The 20,339-nt window shown below is 47.4% G+C and overlaps 2 protein-coding genes across 2 annotated transcripts; both read right to left on the bottom strand.

Moving 5' to 3' along the window:
• Positions 1–1,446: 1,446 nt before the first annotated feature.
• On the bottom strand, positions 1,447–4,501 carry LOC120509903 (fibroblast growth factor 4). The gene is made up of 3 exons (XM_039725120.1): positions 4,198–4,501; positions 3,272–3,375; positions 1,447–1,623 (listed from the first exon to the last, which is right to left on the bottom strand). The coding sequence occupies exons 1-3, from the start codon at positions 4,499–4,501 to the stop codon at positions 1,447–1,449; spliced, it is 585 nt and encodes a 194-aa protein (XP_039581054.1).
• Positions 4,502–4,795: 294 nt separating this feature from the next.
• LOC120509902 (fibroblast growth factor 4) lies at positions 4,796–7,850 on the bottom strand. The gene is made up of 3 exons (XM_039725119.1): positions 7,547–7,850; positions 6,621–6,724; positions 4,796–4,972 (listed from the first exon to the last, which is right to left on the bottom strand). The coding sequence occupies exons 1-3, from the start codon at positions 7,848–7,850 to the stop codon at positions 4,796–4,798; spliced, it is 585 nt and encodes a 194-aa protein (XP_039581053.1).
• Positions 7,851–20,339: the final 12,489 nt, after the last annotated feature.

Raw genomic sequence — 20,339 nt, forward strand, 5'->3', positions numbered from 1 at the left:
ATATAAGGAAAAATATAGGATTACTTCATCACAATATAATACTGCAGCCTGACAGCTGCCTGCAAATATTTTCACCATGATTACCCTTACTAAAAGTAAACCATTGGGTAAAGATAGCTCAAACGTGACAAGGCTCAAATAGGATGCAACCGACTCTATCCTGAATACTTTTGGCTACATATGGAAAAAAGAGAGATTTGGGATTATGATTGTTCCCCCAGGCCCTCCTCCAGAACTTTAAGCCCAAGCAGGAAAGTGGGCACCTTCCTGCCATGCAGAATTTTTTACAAGACTGGCTTTGAGAGTTAGTGAGGTAGAAATTAATCAACTTTGTCAGGGAATGAGACAGAAAAAAAAAAGCAGCATATTTCTCCTTCCAAATACTGCAGCAAAAATAATAAATAGTACAAACCAACCTCAATTCCTCATCGTCAATCTAAATTCTTTCTGTGGAGCTTGTGTTTGCTACAAACCAGCAAATGCTTTTCCCTTGTAGACAACTTAGGAGTGTCATAGAGCTCCCCACACTTTGAAAAATGAATATATTTTCCAAATAAGAAAGGGAATTGGGTTAGAGTGAAGTAGAGCTGGTTCATTGTCGTGTGTTCCACAGTGCGTTTGCTGGGGGAGGGACAGACATTATATTTTAGCATGACAAGCAATTGTGCCAAATAAAAGCTCCCATTAAGGGCTACAGTTTATCTGCAGAGAAAACCCCAGCCCCAGCCCTGCTGAGCCGGCAGAGGCATTTCAGCCTCCCCGAGGAGATGGACTGCAGGGCAGTTCAAAGTTCAGCGCTGGCGGATCTAAAAACAGATTTGTGGGGTAGCTGTGCAGCACCGTGCTCCTGTGCCGGGGTAAACCGATCCTGCTGCAGTGAAATAGCAAAGGGGATCAGGCATTGTGTGTGGCTCCGTGCTGGCATCTGGCATCCCACCCTGGCACCTCCTGCTCCCGGCCGGGAGCCGCGCTGGGATGAGCCACCGGCGGCGTGGAAAAACGCGCAGGGGAGGACAAAGCCACCATAAAACCCAAACAAACAAACAAACTCACACCTGTACAGCAAGAAACACCGAGCAGCACACAAACAGTGCAAAACGTTTGTGGGAGAGAGGAATTGGATGTCACCTGGCTCAGGACATGGAGTAGCAGCGCACCTGTGATAACTCCACTGGATTAAATAAACCACAAAGCAGAAGACTTCCACTGTTGCACCATGAAATGAAAGACCTTGGGTTGGAGGTTTGCTTTGTTTTCAGAGATTAAAATTTAAAAAAAAAAAAAAAGTAACTATAAATAAATTTTGTGACAATATATACAAATTTAAATAATTCACTTAAATATTTTACACCTACTCTTGCATAAAACTCTCCAGTAAAAGTGCACCATGTTTCTTTTCTGTTCTGCGTCTTCCCCTGTGCTGAGGTAGGTCTGAAGGGAGATGTCTCAGATTCTAGGAAGAAAATGTGTCACTGTCATTGTGGGAGATACTTTATTGCCTTTCTTTGTTCTTCCATTTTTGCTCAGGGCTATGTACATCCCGGGATAAATCCTGGATTCGTAAGCATTGTAGTTGTTTGGCAGGAGAATCTCTTTGAATTTGCACTCATCATTGAAATGGGCCTGAAATGAAAAGGAAAGAATGAGAGGGAAGGAATTTTAAACATCAGGTGTGGAAATATTCTTGCTACCAGGTGTAAGAAGGTGTGTTGTGGACAAATGTGCAGGTGAGCCCCTCCACTTAGTAATCTTTTGATGTGGCCTCTGAAGCTTCAAACAGGACTCAGGAGCCAGAGGATCAATTAGAGATGCTGTGCCCAGGCCAGGCACATACACCTAAAGTTGGGAAGGACACCCATGGGAGGGACGGGGTCACCTTAACAGAGCTGAGGTGGGTAAGACCCAAGCCCAGTTCCATGGTCCTGCTCATTCAATTGCTCCTGGTTGTCCCACCAGCAATAAATTGCCTGAGAGGCTTCAGAAAATCCAGAATGCTGGCACTTTGCTATGTTGCTTGAGGAGAAAAAGACATTTTAAAGCCACTCATCATGGACAGTATTTTTTGCTTCTTTAGATTTAAAATTAAAGGTAGGGTTTGGATAACAGGTTAATGGATCAGGAAAACAGATCTGACAGCAGGCAACCTTTCAGGGATTTCATTAGCAGGTATGTGCAAAGAGGGACAGGTCCTGCAAGTGTCTTATCTGGAAAGGGACAAATGAACTCATCTCTTATTGTTGGGCAAAAACTTTATGAGAGAGGCCTCAGCCTGCCATGCTGAACACTACACTAGGGATTATTTTACCCAGGACACCAAGGCAGCAGTATCCCTAAAAAAGGATGCATTTTGGTGACTGATTCTGCCTGGCTTTTACATAAGGCATAATCCTCCACAACAGGACCAATGGCCCAGAAAATAATTCTGGATACTTCATGCCTTCATGTGAAAATACCCCAGTTAATTCTGACGTAGTTTGGCTCTTCTTCATCCCAAGTTTCTTCACTTGGGGAACATGACATGGGAAATTCATGGTGAGAAAGGAGAGCCAGGAACATGAGTTTAAGACTATGCTGATCACAGTCACTTGTACAGAGCTGAACTCAAAAGCAGGAAGACAGCTTAACATGAGCAGAGATACACCCTGTTATTGTCCACCTCAAGTATATTTTACAAGATGTCTCCATCTATTTCCAAAGATCCCACGTTAAAGAAGGTCTGCATTGTCTTCCTAAACAGAAATTCAGACCCCAAGGATGCTGAACTGCCACGGGAACTAACTGTTCAAGAGCATTAACAAAGAGTGATCAATAGGTCACTGATCCATCACCTCATAAAGGGTCACTTGTGGGGCCTGGCTGATCACAAGTTCAAGTTCCCTCTGAGAGATAGAGTGATTGCCACCCCTGCCTAAGGCTGTTTGTACTTAGATATAACAAATATATGGACTAAGCCTAGCTTGTGGTCTTGCCACACAAATGACTGCTCTGTTGGTCTGTGAGGTAGGCAAGATGTGCAGCCATGGCTGGGTGACTCAGTTTTTATGTGAGAAGCAAGGAAGTGTAATGCAGAAGAGAGGATTTCACTCCAAAAGCTCAGTAAGCAGCATGACTGGGCAGCACACCTTCTGCTGGCAAGGCAGGAAGGGCTGCTCTGTGCTGTCTGACCCAGGGGCGGCAAGGATGGAGCTTGGGCAGCTTTTAGCACCATGCACACATCTCACTCCATCTGACCACCATTCCCTCCCCAGGCACACACTCAGTGGCTACTTACAGATCCATAGAGTTTGCCTTTGCTATTCATGGCCACGAAGAGTCCACTTTTGACACCAAATATGCTGACCACACCTCTTTCCACGGGAGAAATTTCCAGCAGACCTACACAGGAGACACAGAAATTAGGGGAACAAAAGAGTGTGCCCTGGTGTGTGTAGTGACAGTGCTGTGCTCACCCACAGGCTGCCATCCCATTGTGGATTCCCCCATCCCAGTACTGCTGTGGGTGTCCACAGAACCCCAGCCTCATACCCCACGTGCTGTCCTATGCCCCATGCTGGGACTTCTTTTAGCTAAGTATCTATTTTTATTTTGCCCCCAGGCATCCTCTTGTGTAGGCAAGGTTAAAATAAGCCAGAGTATGCTTAGGGCAAATGAAACATTTGTCATCACGCAGCTTACATCCCCACTCCCGGATCTTATTGTTTCAGTTGGATATCAGAGTCACGGGGCCACGGGGTTAAGTCCCCAGCAGATGCTTTTCAAGTTTGGGGGCGAGCTGGGCTCACCCCAGCCCCTGCTTGGAGTGGGCGGCCCACGGCACTGCGGATCCTCCAGATGTTGAGGCAACCCCGACACCTGATGCCTGACGGCGGCCAGGGGACAACACGGCAGTGAGCAGCGCCGACGAGCCCCTCCCGAGCGCCCGACGAGCTGTTCCGGAGCTCCCGATGGGGTCCGTGGCCGCCCCGCTACCCCGGGCTCCCTCCACCCGCGGCGGAGCCGAGGCGCGCAGCCCCGCGGTGCTGCCCGCGCCCGGACTTTCGAGGGAACCTCGAGGTCTGCCATGCACCCACCCTCCGTTCGCGACATGCCACTCTCCCGGGCAGGTCAGTCGCTCCGCTCCCGCAGAACTGCCCTCCGGCCGTCCCGCGGGCGCGGAGCCCCTCGCTTGCCCCGCCGCGGGGCTTGCGGCTGGCTTACTGTATCGATTCTCGCTGTGAATCCCATCGATGCGGCCGTCGGGCAGCACCTGGATGTGGAAGCCGATGCCCACGTTGCAGTAGAGGCGCCGCAGCCGTTTGATGCCCAGGAGGTAGTCGCCGTCGCGGGCGGCGTCGCGGCGCTCCGCCGGCAGGCGAGCGACGGAGCGGGCGAAAAGAGCCGCGTCCCAGCGGCGCTGGCGGGGCCCGGCGGGGAGGCGACCCGGGGGCGACCGGCCACGCACCGGCCCTGGCCACAGCAGCCCCAGGAGCAGCGCCGGGAGCAGCGCCGCGGGGAGAGGCATCCCGGTTCAGGGGCGGGGAGCCACGGGCCGGCCGCCGGTCGCTCCGAAAAGGCGCTCTGCCCCCAGCTCCCACTTTATGCTGAGTGGAGGTTTGCTTTGTTTTTAGAGATTAAAATTAAAAAAAAAAAAAAAAAGTAACCATAAATAAATTTTGTGACAATATATACAAATTTAAATAATTCACTTAAATATTTTACACCTACTCTTGCATAAAACTCTCCAGTAAAAGTGCACCATGTTTCTTTTCTGTTCTGCGTCTTCCCCTGTGCTGAGGTAGGTCTGAAGGGAGATGTCTCAGATTCTAGGAAGAAAATGTGTCACTGTCATTGTGGGAGATACTTTATTGCCTTTCTTTGTTCTTCCATTTTTGCTCAGGGCTATGTACATCCCGGGATAAATCCTGGATTCGTAAGCATTGTAGTTGTTTGGCAGGAGAATCTCTTTGAATTTGCACTCATCATTGAAATGGGCCTGAAATGAAAAGGAAAGAATGAGAGGGAAGGAATTTTAAACATCAGGTGTGGAAATATTCTTGCTACCAGGTGTAAGAAGGTGTGTTGTGGACAAATGTGCAGGTGAGCCCCTCCACTTAGTAATCTTTTGATGTGGCCTCTGAAGCTTCAAACAGGACTCAGGAGCCAGAGGATCAATTAGAGATGCTGTGCCCAGGCCAGGCACATACACCTAAAGTTGGGAAGGACACCCATGGGAGGGACGGGGTCACCTTAACAGAGCTGAGGTGGGTAAGACCCAAGCCCAGTTCCATGGTCCTGCTCATTCAATTGCTCCTGGTTGTCCCACCAGCAATAAATTGCCTGAGAGGCTTCAGAAAATCCAGAATGCTGGCACTTTGCTATGTTGCTTGAGGAGAAAAAGACATTTTAAAGCCACTCATCATGGACAGTATTTTTTGCTTCTTTAGATTTAAAATTAAAGGTAGGGTTTGGATAACAGGTTAATGGATCAGGAAAACAGATCTGACAGCAGGCAACCTTTCAGGGATTTCATTAGCAGGTATGTGCAAAGAGGGACAGGTCCTGCAAGTGTCTTATCTGGAAAGGGACAAATGAACTCATCTCTTATTGTTGGGCAAAAACTTTATGAGAGAGGCCTCAGCCTGCCATGCTGAACACTACACTAGGGATTATTTTACCCAGGACACCAAGGCAGCAGTATCCCTAAAAAAGGATGCATTTTGGTGACTGATTCTGCCTGGCTTTTACATAAGGCATAATCCTCCACAACAGGACCAATGGCCCAGAAAATAATTCTGGATACTTCATGCCTTCATGTGAAAATACCCCAGTTAATTCTGACGTAGTTTGGCTCTTCTTCATCCCAAGTTTCTTCACTTGGGGAACATGACATGGGAAATTCATGGTGAGAAAGGAGAGCCAGGAACATGAGTTTAAGACTATGCTGATCACAGTCACTTGTACAGAGCTGAACTCAAAAGCAGGAAGACAGCTTAACATGAGCAGAGATACACCCTGTTATTGTCCACCTCAAGTATATTTTACAAGATGTCTCCATCTATTTCCAAAGATCCCACGTTAAAGAAGGTCTGCATTGTCTTCCTAAACAGAAATTCAGACCCCAAGGATGCTGAACTGCCACGGGAACTAACTGTTCAAGAGCATTAACAAAGAGTGATCAATAGGTCACTGATCCATCACCTCATAAAGGGTCACTTGTGGGGCCTGGCTGATCACAAGTTCAAGTTCCCTCTGAGAGATAGAGTGATTGCCACCCCTGCCTAAGGCTGTTTGTACTTAGATATAACAAATATATGGACTAAGCCTAGCTTGTGGTCTTGCCACACAAATGACTGCTCTGTTGGTCTGTGAGGTAGGCAAGATGTGCAGCCATGGCTGGGTGACTCAGTTTTTATGTGAGAAGCAAGGAAGTGTAATGCAGAAGAGAGGATTTCACTCCAAAAGCTCAGTAAGCAGCATGACTGGGCAGCACACCTTCTGCTGGCAAGGCAGGAAGGGCTGCTCTGTGCTGTCTGACCCAGGGGCGGCAAGGATGGAGCTTGGGCAGCTTTTAGCACCATGCACACATCTCACTCCATCTGACCACCATTCCCTCCCCAGGCACACACTCAGTGGCTACTTACAGATCCATAGAGTTTGCCTTTGCTATTCATGGCCACGAAGAGTCCACTTTTGACACCAAATATGCTGACCACACCTCTTTCCACGGGAGAAATTTCCAGCAGACCTACACAGGAGACACAGAAATTAGGGGAACAAAAGAGTGTGCCCTGGTGTGTGTAGTGACAGTGCTGTGCTCACCCACAGGCTGCCATCCCATTGTGGATTCCCCCATCCCAGTACTGCTGTGGGTGTCCACAGAACCCCAGCCTCATACCCCACGTGCTGTCCTATGCCCCATGCTGGGACTTCTTTTAGCTAAGTATCTATTTTTATTTTGCCCCCAGGCATCCTCTTGTGTAGGCAAGGTTAAAATAAGCCAGAGTATGCTTAGGGCAAATGAAACATTTGTCATCACGCAGCTTACATCCCCACTCCCGGATCTTATTGTTTCAGTTGGATATCAGAGTCACGGGGCCACGGGGTTAAGTCCCCAGCAGATGCTTTTCAAGTTTGGGGGCGAGCTGGGCTCACCCCAGCCCCTGCTTGGAGTGGGCGGCCCACGGCACTGCGGATCCTCCAGATGTTGAGGCAACCCCGACACCTGATGCCTGACGGCGGCCAGGGGACAACACGGCAGTGAGCAGCGCCGACGAGCCCCTCCCGAGCGCCCGACGAGCTGTTCCGGAGCTCCCGATGGGGTCCGTGGCCGCCCCGCTACCCCGGGCTCCCTCCACCCGCGGCGGAGCCGAGGCGCGCAGCCCCGCGGTGCTGCCCGCGCCCGGACTTTCGAGGGAACCTCGAGGTCTGCCATGCACCCACCCTCCGTTCGCGACATGCCACTCTCCCGGGCAGGTCAGTCGCTCCGCTCCCGCAGAACTGCCCTCCGGCCGTCCCGCGGGCGCGGAGCCCCTCGCTTGCCCCGCCGCGGGGCTTGCGGCTGGCTTACTGTATCGATTCTCGCTGTGAATCCCATCGATGCGGCCGTCGGGCAGCACCTGGATGTGGAAGCCGATGCCCACGTTGCAGTAGAGGCGCCGCAGCCGTTTGATGCCCAGGAGGTAGTCGCCGTCGCGGGCGGCGTCGCGGCGCTCCGCCGGCAGGCGAGCGACGGAGCGGGCGAAAAGAGCCGCGTCCCAGCGGCGCTGGCGGGGCCCGGCGGGGAGGCGACCCGGGGGCGACCGGCCACGCACCGGCCCTGGCCACAGCAGCCCCAGGAGCAGCGCCGGGAGCAGCGCCGCGGGGAGAGGCATCCCGGTTCAGGGGCGGGGAGCCACGGGCCGGCCGCCGGTCGCTCCGAAAAGGCGCTCTGCCCCCAGCTCCCACTTTATGCTGAGGTCAAAGAAGGGGAGGAAAAAAAAAAAAGAAAACCAACCAAAAGCCAGGAAAAAAAAATTAAAAAAGGAGAAAAAAAGAAGACCAGAAAGCAAAGCGGAGAGGGAGGGAGGGAGCTTAGTGCTCAATCCCCTGAGGATCTGCGGTTTCCCTGGACTGGCTGCATGGAGAGGAAATCCCGGGAGCAAGAGCTTCTGAACTTGATCTCAACTCCAGGAGTCTTGTCTGAAGTGCTGATCTTCTTCTATAGCTGCTCAGCCATAGCGCTTTAGCCCTAGCCACGATATTTATATATCCATGTGCGTTGGTACCTATTACATCACCACCTACTGCTGTCTGCTGCAGCCCTCCGGCTTAGCTGAAAGTCAAATTATCACCCCTAGATGCTTAACAGCTCTGAAGCGTCTTGAAGGGAAAGGGTGAGCAGCACTGGTGCTAAACAAGAGGGACAGCACAAACTTTTAAAAAGGAAAGGTCATATTTTACCTTCATCATAGCAACTTTTCTTTTTCTTTCTTTCTTTCTTTCTTTCTTTCTTTCTTTCTTTCTTTCTTTCTTTCTCTCTTTCTCTCTTTCTCTCTTTCTCTCTCTCTTTCTCTCTCTCTCTCTCTCTTTCTCTTTCCTTCTCTCTTTCCTTCTCTCTTTCTCTCTTTCACTCTCTCTTTCTCTCTTTCCCCTTACCTCCTTTCTTTATATTTTTCCCTTTCTCAAATGCCTACAAATGCTAATGCAAGATACAAAAATCAAAGAACGCCCAGCACATTTTCCCCCCAACACAATGTATGACTATGTAGATCTGTGGAATTTCAGCTTTTTGCTGTATCCAAGCGACATGGTTTACAGTTTGCTGGATGCAGAAAAAAAAAATTCCCTTCATTAAAAGCCAAAAGAGTTTTTGAATGAGAAGTTTAAGAAATGAAAAATGAAAGAACTTGCAAAGAAAAAAAAAGGGGAAAAACAAACAAAAAATCAAAAACCAACCAACCACAACAAAACAAAACAAAAAAACCCAACCAAAAACAACCCCAAAACAAAGGAAAGGGCTAAGGTTTTAATAAAGAGGAAAACATTTAGAGAGGCAGCAAGTGTTCAAAAGCGGCGATAAAGTTTTTGGTTCTAAATATCCCTTTAAGAAATGTAGAGTACCAGACATGTGGAGCTCCCTCTTGGTCACTGTACTGACAGGGGCCGTGGTGACAAGTTTATTCCAGTGCCTAGAGGCTGCCCACTCGTGCAAGTATTGCTGCACTTTTTAATGGAACTGTTACTTTTAATCTTTACTTCGATGCTGCTGCTGCTGCTGCTGTGTTTTAATGATGCGTTTGTTCTTAGGTAATTGCTTCATGTGGTTTAGGTTCCTGGAAGTGAAGCTCGGTATTTAAAAGAAGGAGAAGTTTTGAGCCCATCAGTTTAGAACTACTTTGCTTCGAGCAAATCCCATATATTTTGTAACCTCCCATAGCTTAAGCCTCGGCCCTCCACTGATTTTCAGCACAAACAGGTGAGGAGACATTAGGACAATTTTGGAAGGTCCTGAATTAATATGAAAGTGTCTTTCGGGGGGAGGGGGGAGAAGTAGTTTGTGACTCAAGTCCTTTACAGCCTGAAGCCAGTTTAGCCTTTCACGCCAGTAAAGCTCTCCCGCTGTTCCAGCAAAGGATGCGAGAGAAAAGAGAATTGCCCCGAGGCAGATGACAGCTCACCTAGGTGCGAAAATCTCTGACCTTCGCTAAACCTGAGCAAACTTAGATGATGTGCTTTTTTTTTTTTCTTTTTTTTTTTTTTCCTTCTTGTGAGGTGCACATGCCGCTGCTTTGGAGGCGATTGCAATCTCCTCGGTGTAGTTTTCGTCCCAACCTCAAGCAAGTTCACTCCCCTGTGTGCGTTCAAAGACAGCACAATGTAGATTTTTCGCTGTGGAGGTGAAAATGCCTCACCCCTAGAAATGTTCCAGGTTGGACAGGGCTTTGAGCAGTGGTCTATGGGAAGTGTAGCAGGGGGTTGGAATGAGATGATCTTGAAGGTCTAATGTTGTCTTGGGGTTCTGTGATTCTATGAGATCCACTGATATGGGGTGCACAGATATTTGCTACGTTTTTATTTCCACCAGGTCTATCCAGACCCCACCGTGCACCTGATCAGCCGAGTGGCTCAGCTGTGGGTGCATCAGGCAGAGACCAGCTGCTCCCAGGCTTGAAAGCTGCCCTGCTCTGCAGGCTGCGCTGGTCAAGGTGCTGGGCACCTTCTCCTTCCCAGGGCCCTCGGGATGCTGTGATCCCGCCTCACTTCAAACTCTGGATTATTTGCTCTTCGCAAACAGCAGCGGGTGAAATTGGGATTAAGTTTATTTACCTTCTGAGGGATGAGGAAAAGGAGTGGCGCTTCTACTGGCACTCCTAGCCAGCAGCTTCCCTCCTGCAGCAGCAGGGGTGGCCCAGTGCCCGTGGCTGCTGGCCCAGAGCCGGGTCTGCTTGGCCTACTTGACCAGCTCTGCCTGGTCCAAAGCCCTGTGAGCTCTAAGCACCTTCAAACTCGAGGTAGGGATGTGCCCTGGAGGCTCAGCAAGGGATGATTCATCCCTTTGGGAAGTATGGAAATGGGTGCTAGAACAACCTGTGAGGTTCCTAGTCCTTATGTTTGCAACGTCAGGTCCTAAGTGGTTACACAGAGAATGCAGAGCATCAGGTGGCACTGCCACAATATCACAGATTAATAAGGGATGCTTCTGTAGCTCCATTGTTAAACCTGCCACAGGATTAGACATCAGTCTTTCCATAAAGGCTTCCAATGAACTTTTCTGAGGGGAAAAGCAATGAGTTTCCAGCTAAGAATGAAACCATGAGGTGTGGGTTTGCTTTCAAGCTGTCTATATTCACGTGTGTGTGAGCTTGTGTGCAGGCTACCTCTGAAACCCTGGTGCTGCTGCTCCAAAACCCTCTGGTTTTTCTTGTTTGCTCCTGGGAAAAAAAACAAACCCACAGGGATGGAGGCAAAGCAGAGCCACACCACTTTCAGTTTGCACCAGGTGTAAATGACAGGTGTAAGACACCCACCTGCAGCTCTTAGTGCTGTAACACAGACATTGTCAGTCGGAAATTATTGGCACAGGAAACCATTAAAGCAGGATATTGCCCGTGGAAGCCAAAAATCAGTGTCAGGTGTCCCAGTCTAGAGGGGGACTGACCCTTCAATGTGCCATCAGCTTTCAGGCAGTGAAGGGGAGTTGGGTGTTTCCAGATCATCCCATAATTAGTTTTGGATCTTTCATGTCATGCCTTGTCCTGCTGCTATGTGTCCCCACTCCTGGTGGACACTTGCTCAGCAACAATTTAGATGTTAAACCAGATGAAATGTCTCCACCTCTGTATTGGCTCTCTTCCCTAAAAAGCATATGTGGATGTCACAGTTCAGGCAGCTCTTGTTTCCAAATTCCTCTAAGTGTAAAGTATAAGAAAGAAGAAATGATCCACAGAATTCAGGTCCATACCCAGGTTCAAGCCCCATATCATGGATTCTACAGGAAAAAGGGAAAAGAAGAAGGAATCTTTACAGCATTATTTTGTAATTACACTGGCTTAGCAGCCATCCAAATCGGGCTCTGTGTCTGCCTTTCTAAAGGGATCCAGGTCCACAAATTAAAAATCAATTTACATATTTATTAGCTCCAGTAAATGTAAATGACCCTGAAAGTTATTGCTCATGAGCTTTTCTCCTGAAGGCAAATATTTCACTGAGATCCTTTGCTCTGGAAGGATGGGGGGGCTGTACTGGAAGGGGAAAAAAAATCCCTTTCACCCTGTCTGCATGCTATGAAGATGTGGCAAAAAGGCACCCAGCTCCCCCTTTGCCTACACCCCTTTTAATTACAATGCTTTTGGAGGACAAGCACCCGGCGCTCTGCAGAAGGGCAGAGCCTGGGAAAGCTCTCTGCCCTTCACGTCTGGCTGCCTCCGTGTGCGAGCAGGGCAGCGGCCCCGGGAGAGGAGGCTGCCTGGAATGCCGGGGTCGCTGGGAGACCTGGGCCATGCCGCCTGTGCCTCCTGCACAGCACACACACCCCGAGCCCAGCCAGCGCCAGGGCAGCCTTCCTGCCCGCTCTGTTTGCAGCTGCTCTGTTTGATCTCTGTGTGCCTGGGCTCTCTGCTGGTGGGAGCGCCTCGCCGTGATCAAAACTTCATTATCCCTGGCCATGCTGCTCTGTTCCAATTGGAGAGGGGCAGTGGAGTATGGCAGCCACAGCCAGGCTGGCAACAAAGGCAGCAAAACCTCCCTCTTTGGGAGTGTGTGTTTGGATGGATTCAGTGAGGGGACTGAGCATGGCTTGGTTTGGGATGGGTGTGGATGCTCCCCTCTGCTGCTGGGGAGCTCCTGCAGTGCCACATCCCCGTGCCAAGCAGAGGGGACACGGTTGTGCCCGTCTGTTGGCTTCAACAGCTCAGAGGATGCAATTCATACTTCCAGCTTGTGTTCTCCCTGCTCACCTACACCCACCTGGTGCCCAGGGGGGCTGGGAGATCAAGGCCCAGACCTCTGACTTTCTGGGTACACCATTCAACACTGTGGCAGCCCTTTCTCGGCTGCCTTGCTTGATTTGTTTGTTCCGTGTGGGTTGATGTTCCTTCAACATCGCTGCAGAGGTGTGGGGTGGCCCTCTGGGGGACCCAAGGCCACTGACAAGCAACCTGATGTAGTCCTGGCAAGCCATTTCCTTGTCCTCCTGGCATATGGACAGCTCTGGGGTGAAACAACACGTCCAGACAGTCTATTACATCTTCTGCTCCTCAGCCTGTTTCCCAGGTTGCAGCTTTGCTCCATGCTTTTCTGTGTGTGGTCCAGAGCAAAAAAATCCCAACCCTGCTGTCACTACTGCTCTGTATTTCCAGCAGTTGTCTTCACTCAGTGGTTTTTGCTCCTTTATCGGCTGCTCTGGCTGCTCTGTGCTTCATGTTGTCCACTGTCCTCTCTTTTCCAACTCCTAAGGGAGCTTTCTCCTCCCTTGTTCATTCTCCGGACAATCACCCCTCATGGAAGCAACATTCCCAGACATCAGCCAGGCCTTAACTGAGTGGTGGGATGGGTGGAGACCTGAGCAGCCCCCGGGAGCACCGCTGGAGTTGGTGTCGCTGAAGAGCAGGACTCAGTGGGATGGGGCAAGGGGAAGGCAGATCATCAGTCAAGGCAGATCGCTTTGAGGGGCGAACGTGTTCTGGGGTTTTGTCACAGTCCCACGCCCCTCATCCTTTAGTTTGAACCAAAGTTTGGGAGGGAAGTCTGCTAAGAACGCAGATGGAGAAATATAAAGCCCAGGAGGCTCCAGTTGCTAATGCTGGTCTTTGGAAATGTTTATTCCCAGCCAGGCTCACTCTTAGGCTGAAGCTCACATGCTGATACTTTCATACTCACTGCTGAAATTTCTGCATGTGCTATTTTGTCCTTCCTTGTCCTGTATGCTTTTTACCTATTGAAATTATAAACACTTTAAAACTAAAAATATACATTTTTTTCCTTTTGTCAGATTATGACACACATACTTCTGCTGATACATTACTTGGCACTCTGCCAAACAAAGCTGGAAAAAGGAAACATAATAGAAAATTAGTTTTGAGAATCGGAGTAAGTGTTTGTTAAGCTTATTTTTATTATTATTTTTGTGGGAAATAGTAGCTTAAGTTAACTTTTTTTGTGAGAATGTTTTAGCTGACTTTGAACGTAGAATAATTGGTTTACACCAATCTGTTCAACATGTGGCCTCTCTTGCATGAATCATTTTTTACCCATGGCTAAAGTGAAGAAAACTGGCTGTTGTAAGCAAATGACGTGTATTGCTGAATTTTCGAACTCCCTAGCAAAGCACCACTCAGAACCTGTCAGAACATATATGGACACAGCTGTACAATCCACGGCCTCTCTGAGCGTGCAGGAGACCAGCTTTTCCAGTTGACCTTTCGTGTCACAACTGTGAAACAAATCTTCTGCTTTCCTGATACCACCACTGGTATTAGCAGTGGCAACAGCTTTATCTCTCACTCTGGCACACAAAAAGACCTAAAAAAAGGTATAAAACCAGGTCAGCACGACATTACTCCTGATGGAGCCAGCCAGAAACATCTGCAGGGTTTTGATGGGTGAGTTTTTGAAAAGCAAACTGCAAGCCATGAACTCTGCACAGGTAACAGCTCTAGAGCTTGAAGATCAACCAGCATGGAGGTTGCTCACCAAATCCTGTCTTGTTTGAGGGTAGTGACAGCAGTAACATGTCAGGCAAAATGTATTTTCTTCCCCTTTATTTGGAAAGCAAAGCTGAGGAGGTCTACAGCTGAGCTCTATAGCTGAGGAGCATATTGCAGCAGTGTGTAAAACAAGTTACCTGTCAGCAGACACATCAGTCATCTGTCAGCAGACCTGTCCAGGAGATTTGCTACAGGTTTTGTTACTCACTCTCTTTGTGCTGTTGAGTAACAGGCCAGGCAGATCACAATGGCAGCCAGTTCTCACTCCCAGTTCAGATCACACGAGTTACAAGTAAATAAGATTTGGATGAATGATCCCTGCCCAGAAACATCCCCTTGACACTAAGAAACCAGCAGAGATGGCATGCCTTGCTTTTTTATTTAATCGTTTAATTCCCCTTGCTATTCAAGGCCCAAGAGCAGTCTTGTTCCAGTCAGCCACTTTGATACTAACTACTTTTACTCCCATCTTTCTCACTTCACTAATAAAGCTTTGAGAGCAACAGAAACATCAGCATTACAGGAATTACCCATGCACTTTAGGAAAAGACAAGCAAAAGAAAACAGTGAAGGCTGTTCATCTCCTTTTGGCTGACTCCTCATGCTGCTCTGAGAGCACATTTTCCACAGGGTTTGCTTTTGTTCCCGTAGGTGAAAGAGGGAACAGGAGCAGGCTCTGAGTCCGTTTGCTCCATGAAGCCACGCAGCCTCCTCAGCTCTCAGCAATGAGTAGTGAAGATTAGGAATTTTCTTGCATTTCAGAATATGTTTATCTTTGGACCAGGAGAATGTACCGTTTTCATTCTGCTAATGAGCTCTGAGGGAAGAGATCCCCAGGGAATTAGTTCAGATACTTACCTAACTTGGGACTGCTTATTAATAAGCAGAATGAGATGAATTCAAATTATAAACTACCAATTTGAAGATTGTCTTGAGAAAAAAAAAAGTCTTAAATGAGGCAGTCAACAACAGAATGAAGGCTTTGGTATTTTTAATAATTTCCAGGACCAACATGTGATTCCCTCCATTGATTGGGACTCAGCCAAGTGTCCCTCCTGAATGTGTGTGTCTTACAAATGCTGAGTGCAACAGCGTGGCCATCTAGAACCTCTTAGCTGCCACATCCCAGCAGCTTTTCCCTGACATTTTCCCTTTGCTACCATACACCTGAAATAAAACGTAAATTATTGCATGAAAGGTGCCACTGAGCTCATTTCCATGTAACTTCTTGGGATAATAGAATAAACCAAAAGAAGCTGTGGCTGCATAAAGTCTGATTCCACCAGAGACACTGTTTTTACTTCAGAGCACACCCACTGAGGATGATTATTTTGATACAAAACTCCACGCGTGTTATTCTCGATATTAGTGGGGATGGAGGATGCTCATGACAGCTCTTGCAATCAGGACAGCAGGATGGGAAGAACACACAGCGACGGGAAAACTCCCTGCCCAGGGAATTCAGACAGTGCTGTGCAGTCACTGCTGTGCTATTTGCCACATGCTATATCCAGTCACAAAATATTTCACTCAGTGACACGGCCAGAAAAAGCCCTGCGAACCCCAAAGTCTTGGAGTCTTATAATAACCCCTGGAGCACACCCTCCTCCACAAAAGGAGCCCAGCAGTGCTCCCAGTGACCTGCCAGGGACACGCTGCATGCAGTTTGTTCTGTATTTAAAGAGTCAGGCAAAAGTCACAGGGGCTGGTTTCAGTGCCTTCATGGACATCTAGCGCTGCTCTGGAACAGGGAAACAAATACTTTTGGCTCCCCTAATGAAATTTCATAATGCTGGGATGAGGTGTTACAAAACTATCTGGAGTTTTCAGAGTATCCATTTATTTCAGTGGTTGAAAACTAAATTCAGGTACCAGTATTGGGTATAAAAGGATTCTGTCCTTAAAAAAATATGTACTTTCAAAATTAATCTGTCTTTTTTCCTTCTCTCCCCTCTTTCCAATTTTTCAATTTGCAAGTTTATATTCCTGAGAGCTGCTGGACCAGCACTGTAGGAAGCTACTTGTCACTTCAAGTTCAAATGCAGGATTTCAGAAGGAAAAACATTGGAGTATTTATGAGCATTTCTTGGATTGGAAGACGAAGTAACATCATAATGGTACAATGGTTCTTTCTGTAAAATGCCACTTGTATTGCCTACATTATCACTATCATCTTCATTATTATTTTTCTAGGGGGGGAAAAATAATTCTAAGACTTCAGTCACAATCAAACCACAAACAGGATGGCAAAAAGTCAGCTGCTGGCTGATCTGTAGAAGGGGAGCAGCTGAGTAAGGTCAAGACATCATGCTGGGACCTCTGGGAATGAGAGCTCTGTGTCAAACCAGAGCCAGCCTAGGAGAGATCAGAGCAGTCCTCAGGATCCTGTCAGCTGAAGGACCCCAGAGAAGGTGGGTGTTTGTTGGTGTGGGGTGAGAGGGTGGGCGGAAATCCTGGCTCAGAACCCATTTTTGTGTGGAGTGAGGGACTGTGGGCCCAGTAAAAATCCCACTGCCTGAGGACTGGAAGGGGTTGGAGTGGGCTGAGCCAGGGAGCCCTCAGAGCTCCCCTGTTTGCTTGCCTGGAAGTCCTCACTGAACTGCTGCCAAAATAATTTAATAAAATGTTAGTTTTGGTGGCAGTGACAGTTTTCTCTGTAAGTACTGAAGAGGCAAGAAATGTCATTCTTAACAGCAGCAAGGGGATGTGTTACACCTACAGCGAGTTTGCCTCTTTTCCTTTCCCCATGAAACTTCCCTGCTCTTTCTCACACTGGCTGGGGCCACTGCTGAAAAATTAGGAAGATGAAGGAGAGAGGGGAGAAGAGCTCTGCTGGCAAGTGTTGTTATACAATATCTTTTGACAGAGCTTAGAAAATTTCTCTCCACCCCTCTCTGTCACCACAGTAGTTTATCTAAACTGCAGCAGGCAAATTGAGGAGTGTATATCTGAAAAATTACCCCCAAACTCCCTCCTGTAGCAACTTTGTAGGTGCAATCATAATTCAGAACCATGGGAACAAACCTTACACACACTGTTGTAATTATTATTTAACAGCAGCATTATTTAACTATTTTTTACCAAGCCTGAGGAATGGTTTGCAGCCATTCTCAATTTTCCTGATGCTTTCAACTCAACATGGCTGCAGGATCAGTTCCTAAATGCAAGGGATCGCGATTTGATCATGTTGGCAAAGTGGCTTCAGGAACTCTTTTCTTCCCTTTTGGGAATGCCCTGCCATGGAGCTACTCCTGCATCACCAACACTGTACTTTGTCATTTATGACAAAGTTGCATATTACTTGAAGTATTCCTGGAATTTGAACAATACTATAATTTACATATTTCTAAAACTTCTGTGACAATCAGGGATAAGGGAATGACATTTCCATCACCTGCAGAGGAAAAAATGCAGAACACCTTTGCTCATGGACTAACCCTGCACTGCTGAAGGAGCTGCAACACCTCAACAAAAAGGTCACAAAGAAATCTGCCAGACACATTTAAAGAGCAATTTGGAATCACCAAATCCCAGCCAAATATATCTCGCTGTTGTTACAGCATAAATATAATTACTGCTATTATTAGTAGCAGCAATAGTTACTATTAAGGTTATTATTAGCCATAATTTTTACTGTGGTACCACTGAGGAATTCCCTCTGGAGACCAGGGTGCCATTGCAGCACGCTCTGTGTCACTGTTACCATGACAGTTCTGCTCTGTTTGCCGGTGTGTTTTGGCTAGAGAGCCAGCTGCTGACTAGCTGTGCTCCAAGTTGCTGAGCAATAAATCCCAAACCAAATTCAGGACCAGATTTCTGCTCCAAGTCTCAATCTTGTGACTTGCCACGGAGGCTGCTCCGAAACTCCGACTGAGTCTGCCAAGCCCCTCTGCAAAAACTCCACTCCTACCAAAACTGGTGGATCCCAAGTCAAGTTTTTGAAAATACGTGTTGCAGGGAAGCACAGGAGGTGCTGCTGGTGAGATTGACCCTAGTGAGGGTTATTTGTGGGAAATGAGGAAGATGAGAATTATTTCTTTGCAGTACAAGCAAATAGAAGCACACCATATCAAGAAGAAGATATTTAGCTAAGCAGGATGAGACAAACTTTGTGAAATGTTACATGAATTGAATACCAGTGAGATTTCCCTGACAGATTGCCTCAAGAGATCCATGAACTGTTGTCCTGGCTCTCAGGTTGATATTGAATGTACCAATTTTGTTAACCCTTCCAAGACAGCTCAGTCATTTCACCTTTCTGTCTTCTAGCAACACTTGAAAATGGTCACTGCACATGGAGAATGAATTTCATTGTGGGTTCACTCACATGTTATGTTCCCTCTTAAAATTTCCCTAGGCTTCTGGGCAGAGGCATGTGTCATACACTGAGCCAGAAGTGCAGCAGAGGTGTGTGGGGTGCCCTCAGCTGCTCACAGAGACCACAGAGGGAAGTCCAGCTGCCCTGGGACAGTGGGGTGACACAATTCTCCTGTCCCCAGGGCTGCAATCCATTAGCATCCACGGGTAAAGCCATGGTATGTGAACTAATGGTCCCAAACCATTACCTACAGGGTTGAAATCATTATCACAAAAGCACCAGAGGTTGTGATTTGCATCTCCCCAAGTATGGGTCCAGTAACTTCTCCATCTGTCATCACCAGTAATCTCTCTGTGTAATCTTCCTGGTACCTCTGTATCACCAACATCCCCACTATAGGTGTTGTGTTTTCTAATGGTCCACTTAGCACATTCAGAGGTCTTCCAGGCTCCCAGCATTGTTTGATTATGTCTTTTAGGGCTAAGATCTGATCTTAGCCCTAAAAGTGTTTGTACACCCTCTTCTGAAGCTGAGCTGACTTTTCCTTAAGCCTGCCATTCAGCTGCGCCAGCTTTCTTGTTCACAGGCACTCAAGCAGATGGATTCACAAACACAGCAAACAGGCTAATGCCTCTTGAGTTTTATATTCCTTCCTGCCACCTCTTTTTCTTTCTCCTTGGCTTGTGAGCACAGCTGAATGCCAGGGACAAGTCCTTCCACAGCTTCAGAGAGCCCCGGGGATAGCTGGCGGTGTCCCTTAGCTGGCAGCACAGCCAGGAGGGTGCAGGGCCACATGTCACACCAAGGGCTGGGTCCAGGGAGCCACAAGGATCTGCAAAGCCACCTCATGGCTTCCGGTCTCAATTCACAGCACCCATGTTTGCTGGCTTTTCCTTTTCAAAGTTTCCCAGCATGTTTTAGCAATGCTCTTTCCAATAGGTTTCCACTCTCATTTCTCACTTCTCGCCAAAGTTCCTGCCTTTTTCTGTCTCCCTTGTCCATAAAATCAGCTTTGGAGAGATGAACCATCCTGACAGGTTTGTGACTGTTTGCGTGGAGCCACGTGAGTTTGTGACCCACTGTGTGTGTCCCTCACCTGCCAAAACACAGAGCTCTCACTCTCAAAGGGCCTATTTAGAAACACAGATTAATTAAAAGTACAACTGGAGTTTGGTTTTAGGTCCTAATTTAACACACACTCAGCCTTTACTCAGGCTAATCACAAAACTGATCTGTCTCTTCACACTAAAGTCTTTACATTGAATGACTTCTGTCCTTGACCAGATGTTATCTTATTAAATATTCATACAGATGTACCATGATACAGGCAGGCAAAATTTATGTAAAGGATTATGAGCATTCAGAATTACCTGTTGTGAACAGGTGAAAACAGCAAACAAAACTACTACTAAAAAAAAAAACCAAAAAAAAAGAGATACTGAGGAAAACAATTCTCTAACATTTCTGTGTTGTTCAAACACTGCAGACATGGTGTGAGGTGTCACAAAATCCTGAAGTGTAAGGCACTGCTCTGAACAGCTCACAAGCTTGCTCGATGCTGAAATAAAACAGCCATTTTGCACATTTTTAACAAAACAGTACTGTTCAGGGCAAAAGTAAACCCATTACAAATAAATAAATCCAGAAGGTATTTATGCCAATAAAAAATAGTCATGTCAATGTTCACACCTTGGCATTTTAATGCTTGAAACTGTATTTTGCAAAAACAAAGGAAAAAATTAAAATACATTTCACTAATAAATTATTTATATCATGTGGAGTAAAAATATCTCTGGACCATGAGGAAAAGTTTGTGATGTTTTATTTCAGCTGGAAAGCAGTGTAACAATTAAGGCTCC

The sequence above is a fragment of the Passer montanus genome, unplaced genomic scaffold (genome assembly GCF_014805655.1).
Source record: "Passer montanus isolate IOZ18808 unplaced genomic scaffold, ASM1480565v1 scaffold54, whole genome shotgun sequence".
NCBI lineage: Eukaryota > Metazoa > Chordata > Aves > Passeriformes > Passeridae > Passer > Passer montanus.